Source organism: Vicugna pacos, chromosome 1 (genome assembly GCF_048564905.1).
Source record: "Vicugna pacos chromosome 1, VicPac4, whole genome shotgun sequence".
In the NCBI taxonomy this organism is placed as follows: Eukaryota; Metazoa; Chordata; class Mammalia; order Artiodactyla; family Camelidae; genus Vicugna; species Vicugna pacos.
This window is the reverse complement of record NC_132987.1, coordinates 35,485,852-35,507,223: the sequence shown is the minus strand read 5'-3', so window position 1 is coordinate 35,507,223 and position 21,372 is coordinate 35,485,852. Positions and strand designations below refer to the sequence as shown.

At 43.9% G+C, this 21,372-nt stretch overlaps 1 protein-coding gene across 3 annotated transcripts in view; it reads right to left on the bottom strand.

Annotated features, from left to right (window-relative positions):
* The window catches only part of PPM1L (protein phosphatase, Mg2+/Mn2+ dependent 1L), a 261,588-nt gene continuing 240,216 nt past the window's right edge, over positions 1–21,372 (bottom strand). For all 3 annotated transcript variants that reach the window (XM_006200852.4, XM_072960240.1, XM_072960234.1), the window contains exons 3-4: positions 8,159–8,320; positions 1–4,968 (exon numbers count right to left, since the gene is read on the bottom strand). In XM_006200852.4, the coding sequence (XP_006200914.1) occupies positions 4,622–4,968; positions 8,159–8,320 (509 nt within the window). In that variant the 3' untranslated portion in view covers positions 1–4,621. The remainder of the gene's footprint in view (positions 4,969–8,158; positions 8,321–21,372) is intronic.

The following is a 21,372-nucleotide window of genomic DNA, read 5'->3' as shown; positions in this document are numbered from 1 at the left end:
GTCCTCAACTTGGATTTATTGAAGTGATTGTACAAATGATGGTGTGGTTATTACTAAGCACACAAACATGATCATCGTCAACCCTTGGTTAAACAGTTTGCAGCTTAACAGAGGTAAAAATAAAAAATAATGGACACAGCATCAACATTATAGAGAATTAGCAAATAAATGTACATATTGGAAAACAAGTTTAGAATCATGTATCTCATGGAAGCCTTAGTGTCAACTGTCACTTGCCCTATGCCATTTGCCACCTAGCCTAAGCGATTTTACTTTCAGTTTTATACGATTTTGGATAACAACCAGAGGGAGGGTATATTCCTAAATACTGGATGTCATTTTAAGATAATGACTTTACCCTAAATTCACTTTGTACCATGTTTCCGACTAGATTTGTTTCATCTGTTGCTTTGGGATTATCTCTCAGAGCTTTCCAAACATATTCCCCAGGCTGACAGTAACAATTATGGAGCTAGAGCCACGCCTTGCATTTTAGGCAAGAAATAACTTGATAAGCTGAACTATATACATAAAATGTGAAAGGTGGGACAACATGGGACAGGGATTTTAGAATGAATGAGAAGAGAGAGGAAGTGTAAATAGTTTACATTTCCATTATTATACCATGGATACATCGTTTTAAAAAACTCGTCAGAATTTTAAAAATGAATTAATACCAAATATGCCATTTCCCCCTTTTCTATTATTTTAAATATTTTTTTTACTCTCACATTGTGATAAAATGTAAAAATATATATTTTGATTCCATCTGGAAAGCAAAGATAATTTCAAAAAAGCAACTGAAAGCTTTTGGAATGAGTTTGAGGAAGTCCCTAGCTACGCAAGCCTCTTGCTTACTATTCACAGAAAAAGAAGGGAGCTGATGTTTAGAGTTCTAAGGAGGATTGTTGGGCTTCTGCTATCAACATGAGCTGCTGATGGTCGTATTAAATCATGCTATTTGTTAACACTGCTTTCATTAACACACCAGCCTCTCCTGTGAAAGGATTAGTGCTTCTAAATTGCTAACTGTTTTTCAACTACTAAGAGTCATAGCAATGAGAAAATAGTAATATTTCCATAAACCAGAATTTCCTAAAGCAGATCCTATGGAACACAAGCTCTTTGAAATGTTACTTGGTGTTACTAGAAAAAAACTGATCCAGAGGCAACTGAATAGGCGTCATTTCTGCAGAGCTGGGTCGGGAATGCTGGTGTGATGAGCTAAGACAATCTAGGGGGAATATTGAGAGATCAGTCTAACAGTGGGTCAAAAGGAGGAAACATTTTCTGAGATCATTGGAAAATAAAGCCTTACCCAGAGTATGTATTCCTATACTTTCAGATGGACAATTAAATGTTGCCCTTTCTAAACTTGCTGTGTTCACAACTGCAAGAGTTAGATCTGAAAACAACTCAGGGGAAAAAAGTCAGGCAAGTCAAGGCATATCTGGCCAAGAAAAAGTGAGCTCTCCCTCTGTGAATCCCTGACGTATTGCCAGATATCCTCACGATCCAATTCAATTGTGTAATCAGCTTCCTGGAATCACTTCAGATAGGACTGGTGATGCCATCACACACACAATCCTGTCTGCACAAAATGTTCATGGGTTGAAATCATAACAGTTATGTGAAACAAGAGCTATTTTAAATGATCCAGATTTCATGTGCTCCTTTACTCTCTAAAATACTCTTTGTAATACCCTTATCATGGACAAGATTCTAGAGGTCAACCCCTTCCATCCAAGGCAAGGAACAGAACGTGGCCACTGGTTACCAGTAATGAGTACAGTCATGTTGTATTAGGACCGTGACCTCACAGTTACATGCCTCGGGCCAGTTGGTCATGCGAAATAAATGCCGGTCTTGGGAACTAGCTTTGAAGTTTTCCATATAAGTACTGTTTATTCCTTTGATTAGAGAATTGCAAATACAATGAATTAAGAAAAAATTTCCCTGCCTTCTCCACCCTCCACCCCATGCCCACCGCATCTCAACCCATTTTAAAAGTATGAATGCCGGTGGAGGAGCAGGAAGGCAGTACATTAATGAAGACCTGGGCTTGGCATCATGCTAAGGGCTCATAAGCACATGACCATTTGTTCCCAGTTTCATTTCTAAAAGGCTGTAAAACTGTTCCAAAATTTGGCACCATGAGGGCTATTGGCAATGCGAACTCGGGCTAGGGAGTCTGGCAGCCTCGGGTGACAGTTCCAAAGCTTTGGCAGTGCTGTTTAGGGAAGCGTCACATGCAAACTTCTCAAATCAATTTCTCTAACTAGACTCAACCTTCCCTGTCCCTAGAAAGTGGCCGGTGAGCCACAGGGCACCCCGGGGTGCTGTCTGCAGACCCCCAGGGGCTGGAGGAGGCTCCGGTAGAGAGAACACCAGGAGGATGAGAGAAGGTAACGAAGTACTTTGATTTCAGACATAACTATTAATCCAACTATTATTTAGCTTAGAACTTCTATTTTTAAAAAATCTACAAGCCAAAGTGGGTGAAAAAGAGGCAGAAAGGGAGTAGAAAATATACACACTACTTGGTTAAAATCAGAAATAAATTAATTCTACAAAGCAAAGTTTAGAAGAACCAAAACACTACCATTTTCATTTTAGACAATAACAATGATCACAGAATTAAAAAGTGTCTTTCCCTTGCTATTCTGAATTTTGGGTTAAGTTTAAATAAAAGGAAAGTGGACTGTGTACCATGAAACGCAGACACTGCTTATTCCTCGACTCCAGTTAGATGTGGGCTTTGGTAACTCTCCAGAATCAGACTGTCCTCAATCGCCAAGCAAATTTCGGTCCACCTGGCCTGACTGTCCAACATCAATCACACCCAGCATGAATCCTCCATTCGTCTCCCCACCCCCACCTCAAATACACACATCCAAATATTGTGTCTCTCAGTAGGCGGATACTCCGATCTAACATGGGGGCAGGTATTTTGTGCTAAATGTGCTACAACTAAAAACAGAAAAAACCAAGGTTCTAATTCTAATATTGGAAATGCTAATGTTACAATTTACAAAAAGTAAGCAAATCTCTTGGGAAATCATGACTGAATTCTTTCAGTCAAAGAAAGGTTATATACTTGGGGGAATTCAGACAGATTATGGTTCTTGGCAGCCGCAAGGGGATCTCTTCACCCTCCTGAGTTCACTCCTAGAACTTGCTTCAGGACAGCTCCTCAGCGGACGAAGTGGGGGGCGCGGCGGAACCATGGGCAGGAGGTGGCCAGTGAGTGGGGCCTTTGAGAAGCTATGATGACAAATGCCCACGCTGGAAGGACAAAACCAGGTGGACACCCTGGCATTTCGGACACACAGAGGTGGAGATGCAATGAAAATCTCGTTTGACTGTTTGAGCCACCTCAATTAGGGACACCGGATGACCTAGCTTCTTCTGTGATTGTAAAATACTGAGATTGGAAACGTGACTTTGGTGATAAGAAATGGAAAGTAGCAAGTCTGGCTCCACAATAACTCAATGACTTGCAATCAGATGTTAAAGACGGAGGCCTCTGCACCGTCAAGCAGAAGCACAGCCCAGCGGTTCACCGCCAAGTTCCAAGGCGCAGCCGGGAGCTGTACTCGGCTTCAAGGAACGCACACGCAGTTCTAGGCCGCAGCTTCTCAGAACACTGATTGAAAGACACTTGAGAGCACGCAGAATAGGAGGAAAAAAAATGCCCCAAACCGGGCAGCTGGAGCTCAATTCAGGATGGCGACCTCACCAGCTGTCTCTCCCAGTGCAGGCGGCAGACTTCCCCAGGGGCACCGTGACTTACTCGGCCATTATTTTCCTCTACCTACTCTTAGAGACGGAAGGAATTATGGTATCGCGATTTGCTTTTGTCACTTCTTGGTAAAGTGAAAAATTGTGGTGTCTGGGGGTGAAGTTTAACAGCTGCCTATCACATACAGTAAGGTGTAAGCAAAAGGTTAAGGTCATGCACGATTAGGATAAACGCACAAAGACTGGCCGGGTGGTACACAAAGTCTGTTTAACTAATAAGGGGCGCGAGGGCGAGAGGTTATTTCCGCTGTGCAGGCAACTCTCATCCTCCCCACTTGCTCAGCCTCCAAGAGCAGCCACAGAATAATAATAAACCATTTCCAAATCTGTTTCTGGGCTGCTGCAGAGCAGAAAACCTGGGCTCAGGAGGACAGAGCATTCTCAGGACCGCTCTGTCTCTCAGCAAAGGGCGTGGCCACTCGGCCATGGCTCCCTGCGCCCTGCTTCCCGCTCCAATGAGAGGACACAAAGCCCGATGCCCGGAGGGCCCCGTGAGGGATCTTGAAAACAATCTGAAAAGGAGTATATATGGCACACATGCCGCTCACTTCACACATGTGAATCTACAGCTATATATTTATATACTTTGAACATTGGATGAAAAAATGGGAAAACACAAAGAAACCATTTTCCAGCCTCTCAACTACATTGGCCAAAAGCACCCTCTTCATCGCGGGACATAGACTTAAGATGGCCAGGGAGGGGGCATCCCACGTCTGGGTGGATGATCCTAACTGTAACTCCCACACCTCTCACTACATTAAAAGAGACCAGGGTGTTGAAAGTCCTTTAGTCTAAGGCAGCTGAGACCCCGAAGGGTTCACTGCTCTTCTGTTTTGCTGCTATTCCTGAACTTCACCACCATGACTGTTATATTGTCAGGGCAGCCTCTGTAAAATGACTGTAACACTATGCTCTTGGCTCCAAAGTGAGGTTCATCCAAGCGGTCTTTGATGAATCGAACAGCTTCTTCGTTGCTGAAGGCATCCCAGAGGCCATCTGATGCCAAGATCATGAACTCGGGCTGGAGCTTGTCCAGGTCAAAGGTCAGGATATCTGGGTCTGGGATGACCACGTTGAGATTTTTCAGCGGATAGTCCCCCAGGGATCGTGACATGGCCAGGATTCCCTGGACCCTCCAGGAGCCGTTGAAACTGATGAAACCACCTGGAAAGAGAGAACGAGCCCATTAGCTTGACCAGCTGCTCTCTCGCACCTGGTGCAGACTGGGGGCAGGCACAGCAGGATCTAGTGCATGTGACCTATTGTATGTGCTCCCCTCACCCGACCCTGGCACTGCCAGGACAGAGCACTGTTCCTGCCGCATGCCTTCAGGCTTGGTGCTCTACCAGTAGATCCACACACCCTCATCTTATAGGCCTTCAAGACTAAATCAAAAAGAATATTGAGAGTAGAAAGTATGGATGCGTGAGGGCTTCAGCGTGAACTTAAGGACACCTTGGCAGCTGAGTGACTGACAGTAGGGAGCACTAGGATGGGGGTCCGAGGAGAGCGGCAAAAGAGGCAGGTGGACAGGTGACAGAGGTGACCACTGGGGTCCATTATTAGCTTGAGGCTGCCTTTGGGTGTGACTCTATCAATCTCAAAACAGCTTCCCAAATAGGATCAGGATTAGAGATCTGTATATTTCAGCACCGTCGTTAAAGGCTCAGGCTCTCATGTCAGACTGCTTGGATTTGATTCCTGACTCTAGTACTTCCACTGTGTGACTTTGGATGAGAAATTCTCTCTCTCCCATCCTTGGTTTCCCTGGTTGCAAAACAGGGACAATAATAGTATCTATTTCATTGAGGGAAATAGAGGAGTTGTGAGAAATAAAGGAGTTAATCCATGTAAATCCCTTAGCACCATGCTTAAATATAACATGCACTCAATATTATCTATTGTTATTTTTTTCTTTAAGGGAGCTAGAATGTTGTTCATTCATATATTATTTGTCAGATATTTATTAAATCTATACTCCATGAAGGGCAATTTGCAGGCTGTAAAGTTATGCAAGGTCCAGATCTTTCTCTAAAGGAGTAATCTGGGAGGAGGGAAAGCCATGTGTATCAACAGCTACAAGCACAAAGCAGTATCTTTTCTGGGAGACTAGCATCTGCCGAATGCTGTAGGCAGACGGAGGAGGGAGGGAAGACTTCCGGTTGTGACAGTCAGGGAGCAGTGAGCTGGGTTTTGAACGATGGGGTCAGACTGTCCTGGATCTCAATTCTGGTCTCACCACTCACCAGCTGTGTGTCCCTGGGCACACAAGCCTCTTTGAGAATACAATTCCTTAGTTGCAAAATGAGGACAACAGGGAAAGAGAATGTGTGTAAAGCGCTCAGCTTAACTCCCGGCAGAGAGTGAGCACACGGTAAATGGCAGCTGGTGTTGCTGCTGTTGTGGGAAGCAGCCTGAGGGGTGGGGACAGAGGGACCAACGTGTGTTTGGCCCAGGCTGGCTGCAGCATACTGTCACACAGAACAGGAGGGGGAAAGGTGTCCTGCAAGGAAGGCTGAGGTCAGAGAAAACACACATAAAGATAATAAAGCCAATCATTGTCCATTAAGCCCGGCTGTAAAACACACCCTTGACGCAGCAGGTTAGATTAACCTCCTTGGGCATGGTGCCCAAATTTGCTTCTCTAATGACTGTGGGGGTGGGGAGGGTGGACGGTGGGGTGGGCACCACAGGGAAGAGGAAGGAGGATAAAATGGGAGTGACATTTCAGAAGGGAGCGCTGGATGCTAACGTGACATTTCCAGATGTACCGTATACATATTCCTGCCTGCGCTTACACCGGAGGAGGCTCACTGTACTGCACATCCAGGGTCACAGTGGATTCATGGGGAGGTGGTGTTTTTGTAAGTAGGGAGGCTCATCAAAGCCTGATAGATGCTCTGAAAGCACTGTTTGTTCCATCTCATCGCCAACCTGACCAAAGCTTTCTTTAAAAATTATTCTGCGTCTCAAGCAGTCACTGAAGCGGGAGATAATAATAAAATTCAACACTTTTGAACTCAACAGTATAGCTCCCTACTGGGAAAACTCCAGTGCTGATTAGGTCCTGGGCAGAAGCTGATGTGTAGAGATTGAGAGTCAACCTGCAGATGCCCTCAGGCAGCAGGGGCCCTTCCTGGGCAGAGACCCAGGGGACAGGCACCCTCAGCTGGGCTTGCCACTTGGCACATTACAGAGCCTACCTGCCGTGGCTGTCAGTCTGGGGAGGGAAGGAATCCTGCTCTGCACAAATAGAAAAGAATCTTCCCCAAACTGAATTTTGAAAATGTAATCATCAACTGATACTCTTCCTTCAAGTCTTTGTCCCAGTGTCACCTTAGTGAGTCCTACGCTGACCACCTCCGATCCTCCCCATTCCCTTGCCTGCCTCATGTCTCCCAATAGCAGTCATCACCTGGGAACATACAAGATCATTTACCTATTTTTACTTATTTATTGTTAGTATCTGCCTATCTACTACCTCCCCTACCCCCACCTCGATTCCAGCCTGTAAGTTTGTATCCCCAGCCCCTAGATGTTGAAAGAATGAATGAAAAAGGGGTTCTTTCCTCCCCCACCCCCCAGCTGAAATAGTTACTTAGAACAGGCACTGAGCTAGGTGCTGGGAGTATAGAGATGAGCAGACCAAGTTCCTGCCTCAAAGAGCTCACAGTCAGAAAGACAAGACAGGTGAGAGAGCCAGGTATGTTCGGACACTGTGAAAGGAGACCTGAGAGGTCTGCACAGGATGTCAGGGAAGAGCAAAGGGATGTCTAACCCAGGCTGGGGGAGCTGTTGGCTCAGTGTGACAGGGAAGGCTTCTGAAAGGACACCCTTAAAAACGGAGTCTTAAAGGACAAAGACGGTGTTCTCCATTAGACAATGGGGAAGGTACTTGCAAAGGCACAGAGGTATCAAATCCATGGTTCATTTGGTGACTGGCTGGTGGTTTGGCATAGCTGGAGGGAAGCGGAGTATGGTGAGTAGGGGCTTAAAGATCTCATTAGCCTTTTTTCAGATGGAGGTACTGTGGACTGAACCCAGGACCTCGCGCATGGCAAGCGTGCGCTCTACCACTGAGTTGTTACCCTCTTCCCCCACCCCATTAGCCTTTTAAACTAAGGGATTTCTTGGTTCTTTTGGAATCTTTGGCCAGGAAGAAGGGCAAATTCAGTGGCCATTCGTTTCAAAGAAAATAATACAAAGTCCAGTCTTGGCTGCCTTAGCAGCAGCCTCTGTACTGATCGACTCATCACTGGGTAATGGAACGTTATATCTCCCAGGGCCCTCTAAGCAAGCTGCCTTGTTCACTAAGCAAGACAGCAGACGGTCCTCAGCGGTGTCACCAGCTCACCGGCTCTCTTTATCCTCTTCCTTTCCTTTAGTTGGTACGGCTTGTGATCATGAGACAAAGGAATGGCGTTCCCATCCTTGTCACACAGGACCCCACGCGAGTCACCCACGTTGGCCACGGTGAGGTCTTTATCTGACAGCAGAGCAATCAAACACGTTGTGCCTGAAAAACAGAAAAGAAAGGCCATGTAGCAGGTCAGCAGTGCTTTGAGGTTAGGCTGCTTCTCGTGGTTACTGGATGCTTCAGTCATTAAAACTGCTCCTGCTGGGTGAGATTTTGACCCCGGCCACTCTGGGAATGACGGCTGTTCACTTCAACAACACTGATCAGATCTGACAGCTGATTTTTGTAACCATGTTAGAGTGTCACTGAAATAGACTAGGATAACATGATCATTTTCCCAAATCACTGTTGTCTCTGCTACTCTTGATCTAAATGCGTATCACATTTAGAAGGATTAGGAGAGAATGAGAATCACTTTGAAACTCCAGACAACTGATACTTATTTTCTGCTTCTTGTTGGAGCTCAGTTTCTGTGAAATCTCAGTTAAAAGTGAGGATGGTGGGAGTTGGGCACCTCAGCTGGAGGGCCTGGAAGGGCCAGTAAATGACAGATGCCAACAGCCAGATCTTACAGTCATGGAGAGCTGTGGGATGAGCTCTCCGCAAACCTCTTGTTCTTGGGACAAGAATGGATAAAAGCAAATGGAATTGGACAGTCTGGTCTAGTTGGAGGCTGCCCTCATCACCTGCCCAGTGCCCTCTGTCCAGCCCCCTCTCCTTCCCCACCACTTCTGACAGTGTCACCGAAGGTGCAAACACCCGCTGCTGAGATGCACAACCCATTAAGCTCCTCCTTCAAACTGATAATGCTGTTTGTTACTTGTTAAAATTATTCATCAATTAGTCTTCATTAATATTTAACCTTCTCATTAAGAAGGTCACATTTCACAGCAGCATGTAAGCTGCATCTAAACAGCTCTTTCGTCTTCATAGAACAACAAAAAAGACTGAATTCTTAAATAGACATTAAGAATAAATACAGGTTGATATCAAGACGGAAAATCAGGAGCATATTCAGCTACTATCGTTCTAGTCGACTTTCCATTCTAAAGCCTGGTTAACTCAAAACTGCCCTGATCAGACATGGAAACACATGAAATGTTGGTTAACTCAGGATTTCTGACATGAAAAGCGTTGTGAAAGGAAAAAAAATACTAATCTTGAGGATTATCAAAGCAAACCACAAATCTTTTACCTTTAAAAAAAAAACTGTAAGAATGAAAATATAAACACAAGAAGAACATTCATATGATTAGAAATCGTTATTCGCAGTTTTTGATATTAGTCGCATTTTGGTCTTCAACCATCCTTACTTTGCCCTCAAGCATCTGACTGTGTTAACTTGTCTAACACAGCGAGAGCACGAATTCTCCTAGAATGAACATTCTTAGCGTTTGAGAGGTGAAATGGAAACACTGTGTTGTCAGATACTGATGGCGCCGGGGCAGTCTATCAGTACAACCCTCGGAGTTGTCTCTCTCTAAGGCCCTCTTCCTCCTCACCCTGTGCACTTTGACAGAGCATGTTCCTGACTTGGCTTCCACCTCCATCTCAGTCTACACCGCTAGCCTGGTTGACACTCTTGAGGTCCATACTGACTGCCTACTAGGCATTGCCATTTGCCTACATGGGATCTGGAAAAGGCTTCAGGGTCTCCCTGTAAGGGAGGCGAAGGGGTCCACCTAGAGGAGCTATAAGCCACTTCTCCACCCCCATTTCAGCCAAAGCAGCCTGACACCCATCTGGAGCTCTCTTGAGCTGCTGTGCAAGTATTCTCTTTAAAAAGTGGAGAGGTCATTCCTATAGGTAGAAAAAAAATTGAATTGTATATGTGATAAAGAACCACTGAAGGGTTTTCAGCGGGATAGTGATCTGATGAGAGTTGTGTTCTAGAAGATTATTTCAGTGGCTTTGTGGAAGATAAACTGGACGCAGGGAGAGCAGGCAGAGTTTATGAGGGTCTGATTTAATGCAGTAAACGCAGGGATGGAGGGCAGGGGATGGATTGTTTACAACCAGAATGGATAGGTCATAGAGAATAAGGAAATAAAGGAAAGGGGTAAAGTCAAGGATAATGTGTGTCTAGGAGGGGGAAGAGGTGCTCCATGGACAAGGAGATGTCTGCTTGGGGCTCCTGGGAAGGGCTTCCTCTCTCCCTGGAAGAGACACAATGCAGAAAACGACCCACTTCTTTGGCCTCGTGTGGCGCGTGTGTTTCCCAGAGCTGTGGCAGCCGTCTTGCACCACGAGCTCACAGCCCTGCGCCCAGGAGGAGTAGAGGGGTGAGGAACCTGGGTCCCTGAGACATCACCGAACTGATAGGCCAGCCTGTTCTTCTTCTTGGAGACACTAAATGTCTCTACTGTCAAGGCTCTTTCTGTTGGGTTTTCTGTGTTCCTTGTAGCATCCTAACTGATCCTGTGGCTTGAAGTCCAATAAGGGGCTTCTCTTCTCAGGGAGAGATTTAGAGTGGTTGCTTGGCGGAGGCACAAGCAGGACAGAAAGCAAAACAGGGCCCTTCACTGTAAACAACTCACTGTTTCGGCTTTGCAGTCTTAGTTTGGGACTACAAAAGACAGTTTATAATCTAACCTTACACGACAGTCCAAACTACCGTGCTGCTGAGAAACTCCAGAAAAACATTGTGCCCAAGAGAATAGGGGAAAAAAGTCACTTTTTCTACTTTTTCTTTTGTATGTGTAAGGGAAGACACCCTCAAGATTCTGCTTACTGGTTTTGAGATAAACATGTCCATCACAGCACAGTTTATGAAAAATACCAGAGTCTGACAGGATTACATAATCCTCAACCTCAGGTTGTTTCTGTATCAACAATTTAATCTAGATGATGATGTAACTGAAAATCTGGAGGATATCTTGGAAATTTAATCTAATTGTCTGACTTCACAGATTAAAAAAAATAAACCGAGAAAGTAAATTCACAAACTAGACTCCAGTGCCCTAGCTGAGTGAGGTCTGGCAAGTTATTTAACTTTGAAGCCTCAGCAAATGTCACCACAATCCACTCAGTTGCTCAAGCTAGGAGTCATCCTGGGTTTTCTTTCCCTCACTCCTGACATTCAATCCATCATTAAGTTCTGTTCACTCTTACCTCTAAACGCACCTTAAACCCTTTCAGCTCTCTTGTTCCCATTGTGTCGACTCTAGGCCAAGCCACTGCCGTTTCGGCCAGCGGACTGTTTCAGCCAGGTCCTGCGTGGTCTGGCTCCCGCCTAACCTGTCCAGTGCTGTCAGACCACCCTCTCTCTTGCTCGAGGCCTCCCTTCTGTTGCCCAAATGTGCCAAGACTTTTGTTGTCATTGGGCCTTTGTACCCACTGTTCCCTCTGCTGAGTATCTCCTGTCAAGGACAGGGCTGACCAATGCCTGTGGTGACATCTCAATTCAAGTGTGACATCTTCAGAGGCTGTCTCTGATTGGGGAAGCTTATCTCCTCTTTATTTTCTTTATTGCCCTCGTAAGACACAGTTATGTAAATACCTCGTTTATTTATTTAAACAATTTAATGTCAGTCTTCTAAAGTACAGTGTAGATTTCACAAGGGCAGGGGTATCACCATCTACTTGTTTTCCCTCCTGTAATCCTGAGGTCCGGAACATCTCAGTATTTGTTGAATAAACAAAATGATAGATGAGTGAATAAATAATCACACACTGTCTCTTTGGTCCTGAGCTGACATAATGCTAAGCTCCCACTGTCTTGCTCTGAGCATGCCAACCCAGTTCAGTACTACACTGTACACCGTCTTCTAGAGACTGCCATGGCAGGGAGATATCCAGCTGTAGCCAAATACATTTTACGCACTGATCAAAACATAACCACACTCCTGTCCATGTCTGATCATGCTCACTGCTAGGAGGTGGAGAGAAGTTCCAGCCTAGGCCTGCCCCGAACTCCTTCCTCCAGCCCAGGCTCCTGGTCCAGTGCAGTGAAACATGGGTGGGGCTTCCAACCTCACCAGCTACCAAAGCTTTAACACCTTGGGAAGAAATAAACGTGCATCATGGTGGTCATTACATGAGCAATCCGTGTCTGCTTCTGACTTCAATTTGTACTTCAGCAAAGCAGGCACGTTTTTGTGTTGTTCTATTGATTCTTGTTTTCCTTAGAGAAAACACACAAATGCCAATTATTCATCAGGCTATTCCTCTAGCCCAGCATTCTCTCTTCTGATTTAATTTCTGGGATGCAGACAAAGTAAAGGTACACAAGAAAATCTTTTCTGGGCTTATCTCAATATTTGCATTGGATAATATCAGGCATTGAATTCATTTGATGAGTTAAGCTTGAGAAAAATGTAAAGCTTATAGTGAGGGTTAAGTAATTTGGGGTATCACAGGCATCTTTTAAAATCCTAGTTTAAAACTTTCTGAGTTAATAGTAATGTAGTTACAATAATTTGTTCAGTGCTGCACATGCCACCAAGTGGCCCCCAAACACACCTGCAGTTGAGTTCCTGACACCTCAGGGTGGGGGAGGGGCAGGCATTATGCTTCCCTTTAAGCAGATGCAGAAAAAGGGACTCTGGGAGTTCGAGTGTCGTATCCACAATTACACTGCCCAATGCATGTGTACTGAGTGGCCAAATGACTGAAAACCCGGGAATCCGGAACTGCTGCCTCAGTAATACTGACAATGACAGACCTACTGCTTAAGCATTTTCTTATAATGCTAAACACTTTATTGACATTATGTAACTTAATTTGCACTACCTGTGAGATAGGCGTAATTATCCCCATTTTACAGATGGGGAAACTAAATCTCAGATAGGATAACAACCTGCCCAGGTCACACATGTGGACTGTCTGACTCCACTGGGCCAAGCCTTTTGATAACCTCCCCTCCTTCCTCCTCTGTTCTCCTCCTACCCCCAGAAGAAATGATTTCTGTGGCCAGTTTCTGCATTTCTATGTTTTGTGTAGTCCTCATCAACTCACCCCCTTTTGTAGTATACCCTGGCGCACATCACAGAAAAGTTTTGTCAATCAGGAAAAAATTTAATCAGTGTGACACGAAGTTCCTTTACTATAATAAAACTGTATAAACTGCATTCTGTATTAACTTAAACAAAGCTGTTATATTTCAAGTTCTCCAAAATGATTTAGCGGAAAGCATCTGAACCTCCCCAAGTGAAAAACAAGTGGCTTGGACTAGTCCACCCCAGGCCCTTTTCAGTTTGAATGTTTTGGACGTCTTGGATTGGAATTGCAAACTCCAGTGCCTTCAGGGGAGTAGGCCAGATAGAAGAAAACGCTCACGGTCCTCTTGGAGTAGCTTTACCCCACTACATTTGACAGGAACAGGGGTTCTGAAAACTTTCTACTCTAAGAAAGCCCAGGCATGATGATAGGAGACAACTGCCATCAGGTTTCAGTGTTGGGTCTACAATAGCGGGTAGTGGGGCTTGTGGCCAAGTGGAGAACACATGCTAAGCGGGCAGCATTTCCTCAGCAACGAAGATGGTTGCCATGTGGGAATGCAGGCCCATGGTAAATAGTTTTTCAGATTTTTCAAGGGAAACCATTTTTATGTGAACTCTCCTGATTTTTAAATGTTGGCAATTTTTATTTAAATAAACAGTGCAAGCCAAACAAAAGGCAACTATAAGTCACATGATTCTGTGACCCACTAGACTAACAGCCTCTTTTAGGGCAGGGTGATGCCTTATTCATTGCTGTCTTCTTATCACAGTGCTTTGTACCCTGCACAGACCCCTAATGCTGGGAGAGGTGCTAAGGACTGAGGAGGTGGTAAGGGAAGTGGGGGTGCTTTGTGATGTACAACTTGCACTAATTGTACAATTCACACCTTTGTACTACGTACATATATGCACTCTAATCATAGAAATATACATACTCTTGTTTTTAAAAAAATATTAACAGGGTCACCTAGGGAATGGGATTTTAGACCACTCTGTTTTCTTCTTTATGCTTTTCTGTATTAAGATGAATTTAATGTTATTTAAAACCACAATTTATTCACAACATTTCAGGAGCATATTGACTGCATAAGACAGAGTATTGAGGACATAAAACAGAAAAAAAACAGAACTGACAATCATGGTAGTAGACGATACAGGTAGAAGAGAGGCCCAGAGGAATAGCAGTGACGGTGATGACAGCATCCCTGTCGACAGATGGTTCAAGTTCAGATTCAGATTCGACCATCAGTGGCTCCCCATCAATGGCTCAGTGACAGACAAGCGAGCCTCAGCTGCCTTCAGGCTCCCCCTGCACAGCCTCACCTCACCTCGGGCACTGCCACCTACAACTTCTCCTCAGAGCAGAACACCCTGCCCTGCGTGCCAATCAAGACACATTCCCCTCCACCCCTTGCACTCCCGCCCCCTCCTCCTGTGTGCACACAGCTATGACTTAAAAATTGGAGTCAGGAGAATCCTTATTTTATGAAAGTTCTGCTTACTGAAACATTTTCTTATAAGAGTGACACACGGTTTCACCTTTTCTCGGGTGGGGCTGGGAGGCTGGGTGGAGGGGAGGAAAGTGCAATAAACATGCCTCAGGAGCCTTGCTTCACAGAGCAAGTGGACCCGAACATGCTACCAAACAACGAATGACACATCGTTCATGCTAATAGTGACCCCTCCTCCTACCCGTGACAGTCTTTTGTAAGAGAATAAGGGAAATTGCCATTTTTTTTTTTCCTTCAGGAAAGAGAAAGAAACTGGGGGTGGGTGGAGAAGAGGGGAAAGAAAGGGGAGGGGACACACACACCAGAGAGAGAGAGAGAGAGAGAAAATGTTTCAGTGAAGGTGTTACAACCGTCTAAAAGCCATTCATTATACACAGCATAGGAGAATCAACACATTTATATGATAAGGAGAAATAGGTTTATCTTGGAAAGGTTTGACAATGAATGTTAGTTCAATAACACAATTCCAGGGCATCGATGACACCAGAACCCAGTAACTAACAGGAATTACACTGGTGTGCAACATGTTGGAAACAGTGCAGGCAAAGCCAGTCATTAAAGATCACTGTTGGCAGCGGCTTCGAGTCCCCACCTCCCACAGCCAATGCTGTGATAAGCCCTGAAACACAGACAGTGCCAGGCAGCTCGTGGATAAGACCCCCCAGCCCCAGCCCCTGTCTGCACAATCTCTAAGTCCGCCAAAGTCTGACCTGCTTACAGCCTCTTCACCAGTCTGGTAATAATTAATTATGCCATGGCAGAGACAGACCTGTCTGGGACGATCCGTTGTCTGGAAAACTAAAGAGTAAGCTCTAATCTTTCCTTCTTTATTTCTTTTCTCTCACCTATTGCCTGAGTTCTTGCACCCTCTGCTCTCTTGAGGCAGGCCCTCTTTAGAATTATATTCATGTGCATGGTTGGAGCCGGAGAATCACCTGACACACGAGTCTAACTCCGCACAGGAAGGCTACAGAATTCACACTAATTAATTCATACTGTAGGTCGATAGCTCTATTGTGATGAGTCTTGTAGAGAGAGTTTGAAAGTTATTTTACACTCTTCTATGCCTTGAATGGAAAGTTGTTTGGAAGAGCTCTAGGTGTGCAGAGACATGTGCGGGTCAAACTACGAGATCCGCCATACACTGTCCAGGCTCTGGGCTCACTCCTTGGTGTAGATAATCTCTTTCATCCTAACAGCTTATGATGTATTATTATCCCCATTTTACGCATGATAAAGCTGAGATTAAGAGACTGGCTCAAGGTCATGCAGCTGGTAAGGGACAGAACTTACCCAGTAGGTTGCCAGAGTATTGCTTTCAACCTTGGAGCAGGCTGTCGCTAGCCCACAGTTATTGTTTTTGTGTAAACCAGAAAAAGATACCTCTTTCTTAAGACACTTTACTACCATCTCCATCAAATGGCCATAGTACATGTTTAAGTTGACAATGACCTCAGTGTGAATGGTGCCTCCTAGTCAAACAGGCACCACGATGTGGGTAACTCTGCTTCTAGGCCATACCCTGCCCTCGCCCACCCCAGGAAGGAAGGACCATGGAAAAGGCTTATTCAATGAGGAATCTCAGCAGAACAGTACATTAGGCGTGTTCTACATCACACAGAGACAGGCGGCAGCCCGAGTCCAACCTGAAGGGTTAATGTTGACAGCAGCACACCTGAGGCCACAGCTGAGTGTTAGAGGACACATTAAGGCCTTCTTACACCAAGACCTAAAGTAGTAGGATGGCAAACTATCTTTGTGGGTTTCCAAATAGCGGGAGTAGTGATAGGACACACTGTATACGGAGGGAGGCTTATGTGAGGCTCCAGCCCCACCAAATGGCAGCTCCCTGGGCCTTCCTTTGCCACCTCAACTTCCCCTCATCACATGCTGAAGGGCAGATAGGCAGAAATAACATTTTGTGTGAAAAAAAGTCTTACAAATTATAATTTTTTCTCCATCTAAGATTTTTGCATAAGCAAAAATGTCAACCATTGACTGACACTGGCTGAATGTGAGGCAATTAACTTAATGACAAATTTTATCATTTTAAACTCTGGTGCTGGAGAGTCTAATTCCAGATTTTGATATATTTGGGCTCTTCCTCAGCAAACATACAGTAATTAATAAAATGACTAGAAGAAATAAGAAACGGTGTACAAGTGCCAGAAAGGTCTTTTATGCAAATGAAGTGTGACACCTTAAATAAGAAAAATAATCTGTTTAATGAGGTGGGGGATAGAGGGAGAGAAGAGGTCATAATTCAAGCTTTTAAAATCTGATGGAGTATTCATGAAAGGTTCACACTTCACCTAAGTTAAAATATAGACGCGTCATCTGATGCTCTTGAACACCATTTTGAAACTGAAATGTTCCTGGACGTCACATTTCAATTGCGGCAATAATAATGTTTATTTCATTCTTAAGTGTGGCCTGTGGACCCCCTTCTAATCCTTTCTTTTCAGTTAAGTGTTAAAGAGAGTCCCTTCCTATTCAACTGACCACATGCATCGGGGAGTATTAGAAAACCACGACAGGTCCTCTTACTGCAGGAGACCTGCCTCTAGTCTCCAGCATGACTATTTTTAGGTACAAGTAAGCACTCAAGCTTTTTTGAAGCTCATTAACATACTTCTCATAACTCTTGCTGACATTTAGTTCAGATGGTAACATGCTACTGAAATTAATTTATAATTACATAATCACAACCTGGATTCTAAGTCTAGTACCTTTTCATGGTAAATAAAATTAATTTCATGGTTCTTTGATTCTTCTTACATAAGCCAGAGATGCACTGGCTATATTTTCATGTCTTCGTGGTATCTGAGGAGTCTTCAGTGAGAGATCTCATCTCCCTTTAGGATTCCCAGCAATTTACAAGGACTGCTTCTGCATCTTTATGAATGCTAGGCAGCGGGGAAAATAGGAACTTCTGAAATTGAGCTTTATTAAATGGTGCGTTTGCATTTTAATAAAAGGTGGAGAGAGAAAAGGGGAGAAGCTGGAAATGAGAGGTGCAGCCTGATTCATCGGGTGTTTAACAGAGAATTGCACTTTCTTTGACCCTTTTTTCTCAGCACAGAATCAACCCTTTCCCTCTTGTTTCAATTAAAAACAAACCTAGTCTTGGAGGTTACTAAGTTATCTTTATTTAGATTGCCATAAAGCTATCAATCTATTTATATATATATGTGTGTTGGAAGGATGACATTTGGAGATAGTAATGGAAGTCCCTGCCCCATGGTGTGTATGTGACCCTCTTTCATTCAATCTGAGGCACTCATTGTCCCAGGGAGGATTAGGATCACTGTGGCTGAAGTGTACAGCCAAGAAAGTTGTCATGTACAGCTCTTGAGTCACAAGGAGATTGGAAACTTATAAAGAGACGATATTGTCAAGAGAAAAGTCTTTTTGAGCATCCATCAGTCTTGGTTCTGGACTAAACCACAGGTGTATGAGGATGGAGAGATTTTTCCTGCCCATGAGTCCTCTCTTTCTGCTCCCCTGACACATCAGGCTGGGCAGGCAGGATGTGGTGATGGAGAGAGTTGGAGGGAAGACATAGAGAAAAACAAGAGGGAGTCCTTGTTGTGTCGTCCTCCAAGAATTACATGGAGCTCAAAGCAAGGAGACCTAGTCCTTGCTTTCCAGGGCAGAGCCCAAGAAATTATAAGCCTTTGCCCCAGTAAGGAGAGGCAACGGCTGAATGAGCAGCTCACTTCGGCAGCTTAGTGGGAAGCAGAGAGAGCAGCTGAGGTCTGCTGGGCTTTCCCCGAGGGAGGAATGGCAACTCAGGAGCTTCAGAGCCTTCCAACCACAGGTCCTGGAGACCCCGGGTCATCCCAGCAGATGCCAGGATAGTAACTACATCCTGGCACTTAGATCATCCCTGGGGAAAAGTGAGGTGAACACACAAACTCAACTTGGTATTTACACATAAGAACATGAGGAAAAATCAGGAAATTGCAGCACAAACCTGGAAACAAATATAGCAAGATTTTAGTAACAGATCCAATATGGACTCAAAATCTGCTAACTTCAGTTCTATTGAGACAAATTAAGTTATATTTCAACATGTTTATTTTGTAGCTTTGCTGTGTGTGTATGTGTGTGCATGTGCACACCTGCCTGTCTATTGCACATTACATGCCTTAAATTTTACCCTGGCCTAGAGAGTACGAAATTTAATTTTTATAATGCTACAGCCAGGACCAACAATGTTTGCTAACCAAATAAGACTTCCCTGGCCATTGAGTTAGTTAACGTATATACCTGTTACTGAAGAATCCCAGTTGGATGGAAAGAGTCTCCAAAGCCCAATTTGTCCTTGTGAAGCATGCCATTGGCAGGCTTGGCAGTTACACATAAATTATTTTCAGATGATCTTGATACAGGAAAAATGGGGCACGAGAAGATGGCCATGTCCCAGGTCTCAGGTCTCAGGCCAGTCCCTGGGATGCGCTAAACCAGGGGAGGGTCTTTGGCTTTGTGCAGGAAAGAATTCAAGAGCGAGCCGCAGTTGAGTGAAGGTAGACTTATTCAGAAAGATACACACTCTATAGACAGAGTGTAGGCCATCTCAGAAGGTCAGTGAGGCCATGAGGGATTGGGGGTGTTTAGTTTAAAGTAAAAGTAGATACACAATCCATAAGCAGAATTTGGGCCATCTCGAGAAGCGAGAGGTGAGAGGTGACAGCCTTAGAACATGGACACACTCTATAGACAGAGTGTAGGCCATCTCAGAAGGTCAGTGAGGCCATGAGGGATTGGGGGTGTTTAGTTTAAAGTAAAAGTAGATACACAATCCATAAGCAGAATTTGGGCCATCTCGAGAAGCGAGAGGTGAGAGGTGACAGCCTTAGAACATGGGGTTGTCTATAAAAGTGAGATCAGTCATGAGGTGTGGGGGTGGTTAGTTTTTATGGCCTTGGAACTGTCATGGTGCCTGTGGGTGCCATTTAGCATACTAATATTTTACAGTAAGTGTATGTTGAAGCTCAAGGTCTATTAGGAGTTGAATCTCCTGCCATCTTGGGCCTAGTTGGTTCTAACCAGTTCATGTTGTATCCTCAATTGCTGTGTCATTCTTTCAATGGTTGGGCCCTGCCCTCTTCTCTCCTGTTTTAATCTTTTCCATCCAAACAGAACACAATCACTTACATCCCCATTTAAAGGGATAAAATAAATGTTGCACAATTATGTTCATTTAGGATAAATAAAGCCAAATCTGATCATGGGCCGATGTGATCCAATAATTATTAATTCTTCAGCTTGCTTTCAAAACTGACTCTAAACCTATGTCTCCAGGAAGGCTGCTGCCTCAAAGATCTGATAAAATCCTGACTTTAATTCCATCTGGCCCATCTGGACACACCAAAAAGTGATATCCTATCTATACATCTACAAGTGAGAAAATACAACCATGTTACTTCGTGAAAATGACCCTCTTTCTCTCTCCCACCTCTATCTCCTGTACCTAATAATAATATAAGATTGGATATGTGTGTGTGTGCACGCACATGTGTGTTGACTAGTTTTATGTTTTTTGTTCCCTTATTCAGTGTCTACTTGTGCAAATAACTAGGTTTAGTACTGGAACAATAAAGATGAACAAGATATAGTTCTTAACCCCAGGCACTTCCTGCCTAATGGCAAGATGGAACCAGACCCTTAGAATCCAGCATGGTAAACGCTATGGCAGTGTCATGAGAGCCTGGGTATGAGGATTGGGGTGACAGCAGAGAGGATAATTGGGAAGAAGTGAGACCTGAACTCTCTCTTGAAGACGTAACAGGATAAGGAATTTGCATAGCCTAATCGGGTTTTTTTTGGCACAGAGGAGGAGGTAAAGAAAGAATCTGCAGGATAAAAATGAATGAAAAGAATAGCTCGCTACAAGGGATTTCTTTATATTCACTTGAAAATGAAGAACAGAAAAATATACTTGTTTATACACCTTGACTCAATAATGCCAATTCTTGAAATTTACCCTAAGGAAATAATCAGAGATGTGCATAGGCTTCATATATATGGACTGATCTCATGTAAGTAGTTAACAACAAAAGAACAGAAATAACCAAAATGAGTAGATGTACATGTATCATGAAACATTCAAATAATGAAGTACTATATGGACATTAAATACAGTGTTTCTGAAGAATCTATTGTGGGAAAGTGCTCATAAGTGAAAAATAAAACTGTACTTAAAGTTTCTTTACAATATATTACATTAGCATTTTACTTGAAAAACTGTATATAAAATATTATTCTAATTTCATTTACTTCAATAAATACATATAGTATAAATATATGCAGAAGAATATTAGAATGAAACAAAAAGAGATAAGTTATTACATGTTGATTTAAAATTTTTTTAAAAGATTTTTCTAAATTTTCTACATTCAGTGGGACTCATTTACAGAAGTTATTTCACTTTAACCAAATTCAGTGCTTTTTACTTTGGTGTTCCTTGAGGTTAGGCATTTTCAGCCTTCCTACTGTACTGAGGGTCTTCTGCCACAGTCTGCGATGACTTTTCTGGATTTTTTTGTCAAGCTCTTTGATTTTCCTCACTGAACTAAGCTGCCATTTTAGTAACAAGACTGAGGCTATGCCTCCCCTGTTTCCATTTTGGCCAATGTAATTCCAGGGAAAGAAGGAACAGTGTCAGAGGGACTGCTGGCCCCAGACTCATCATGGG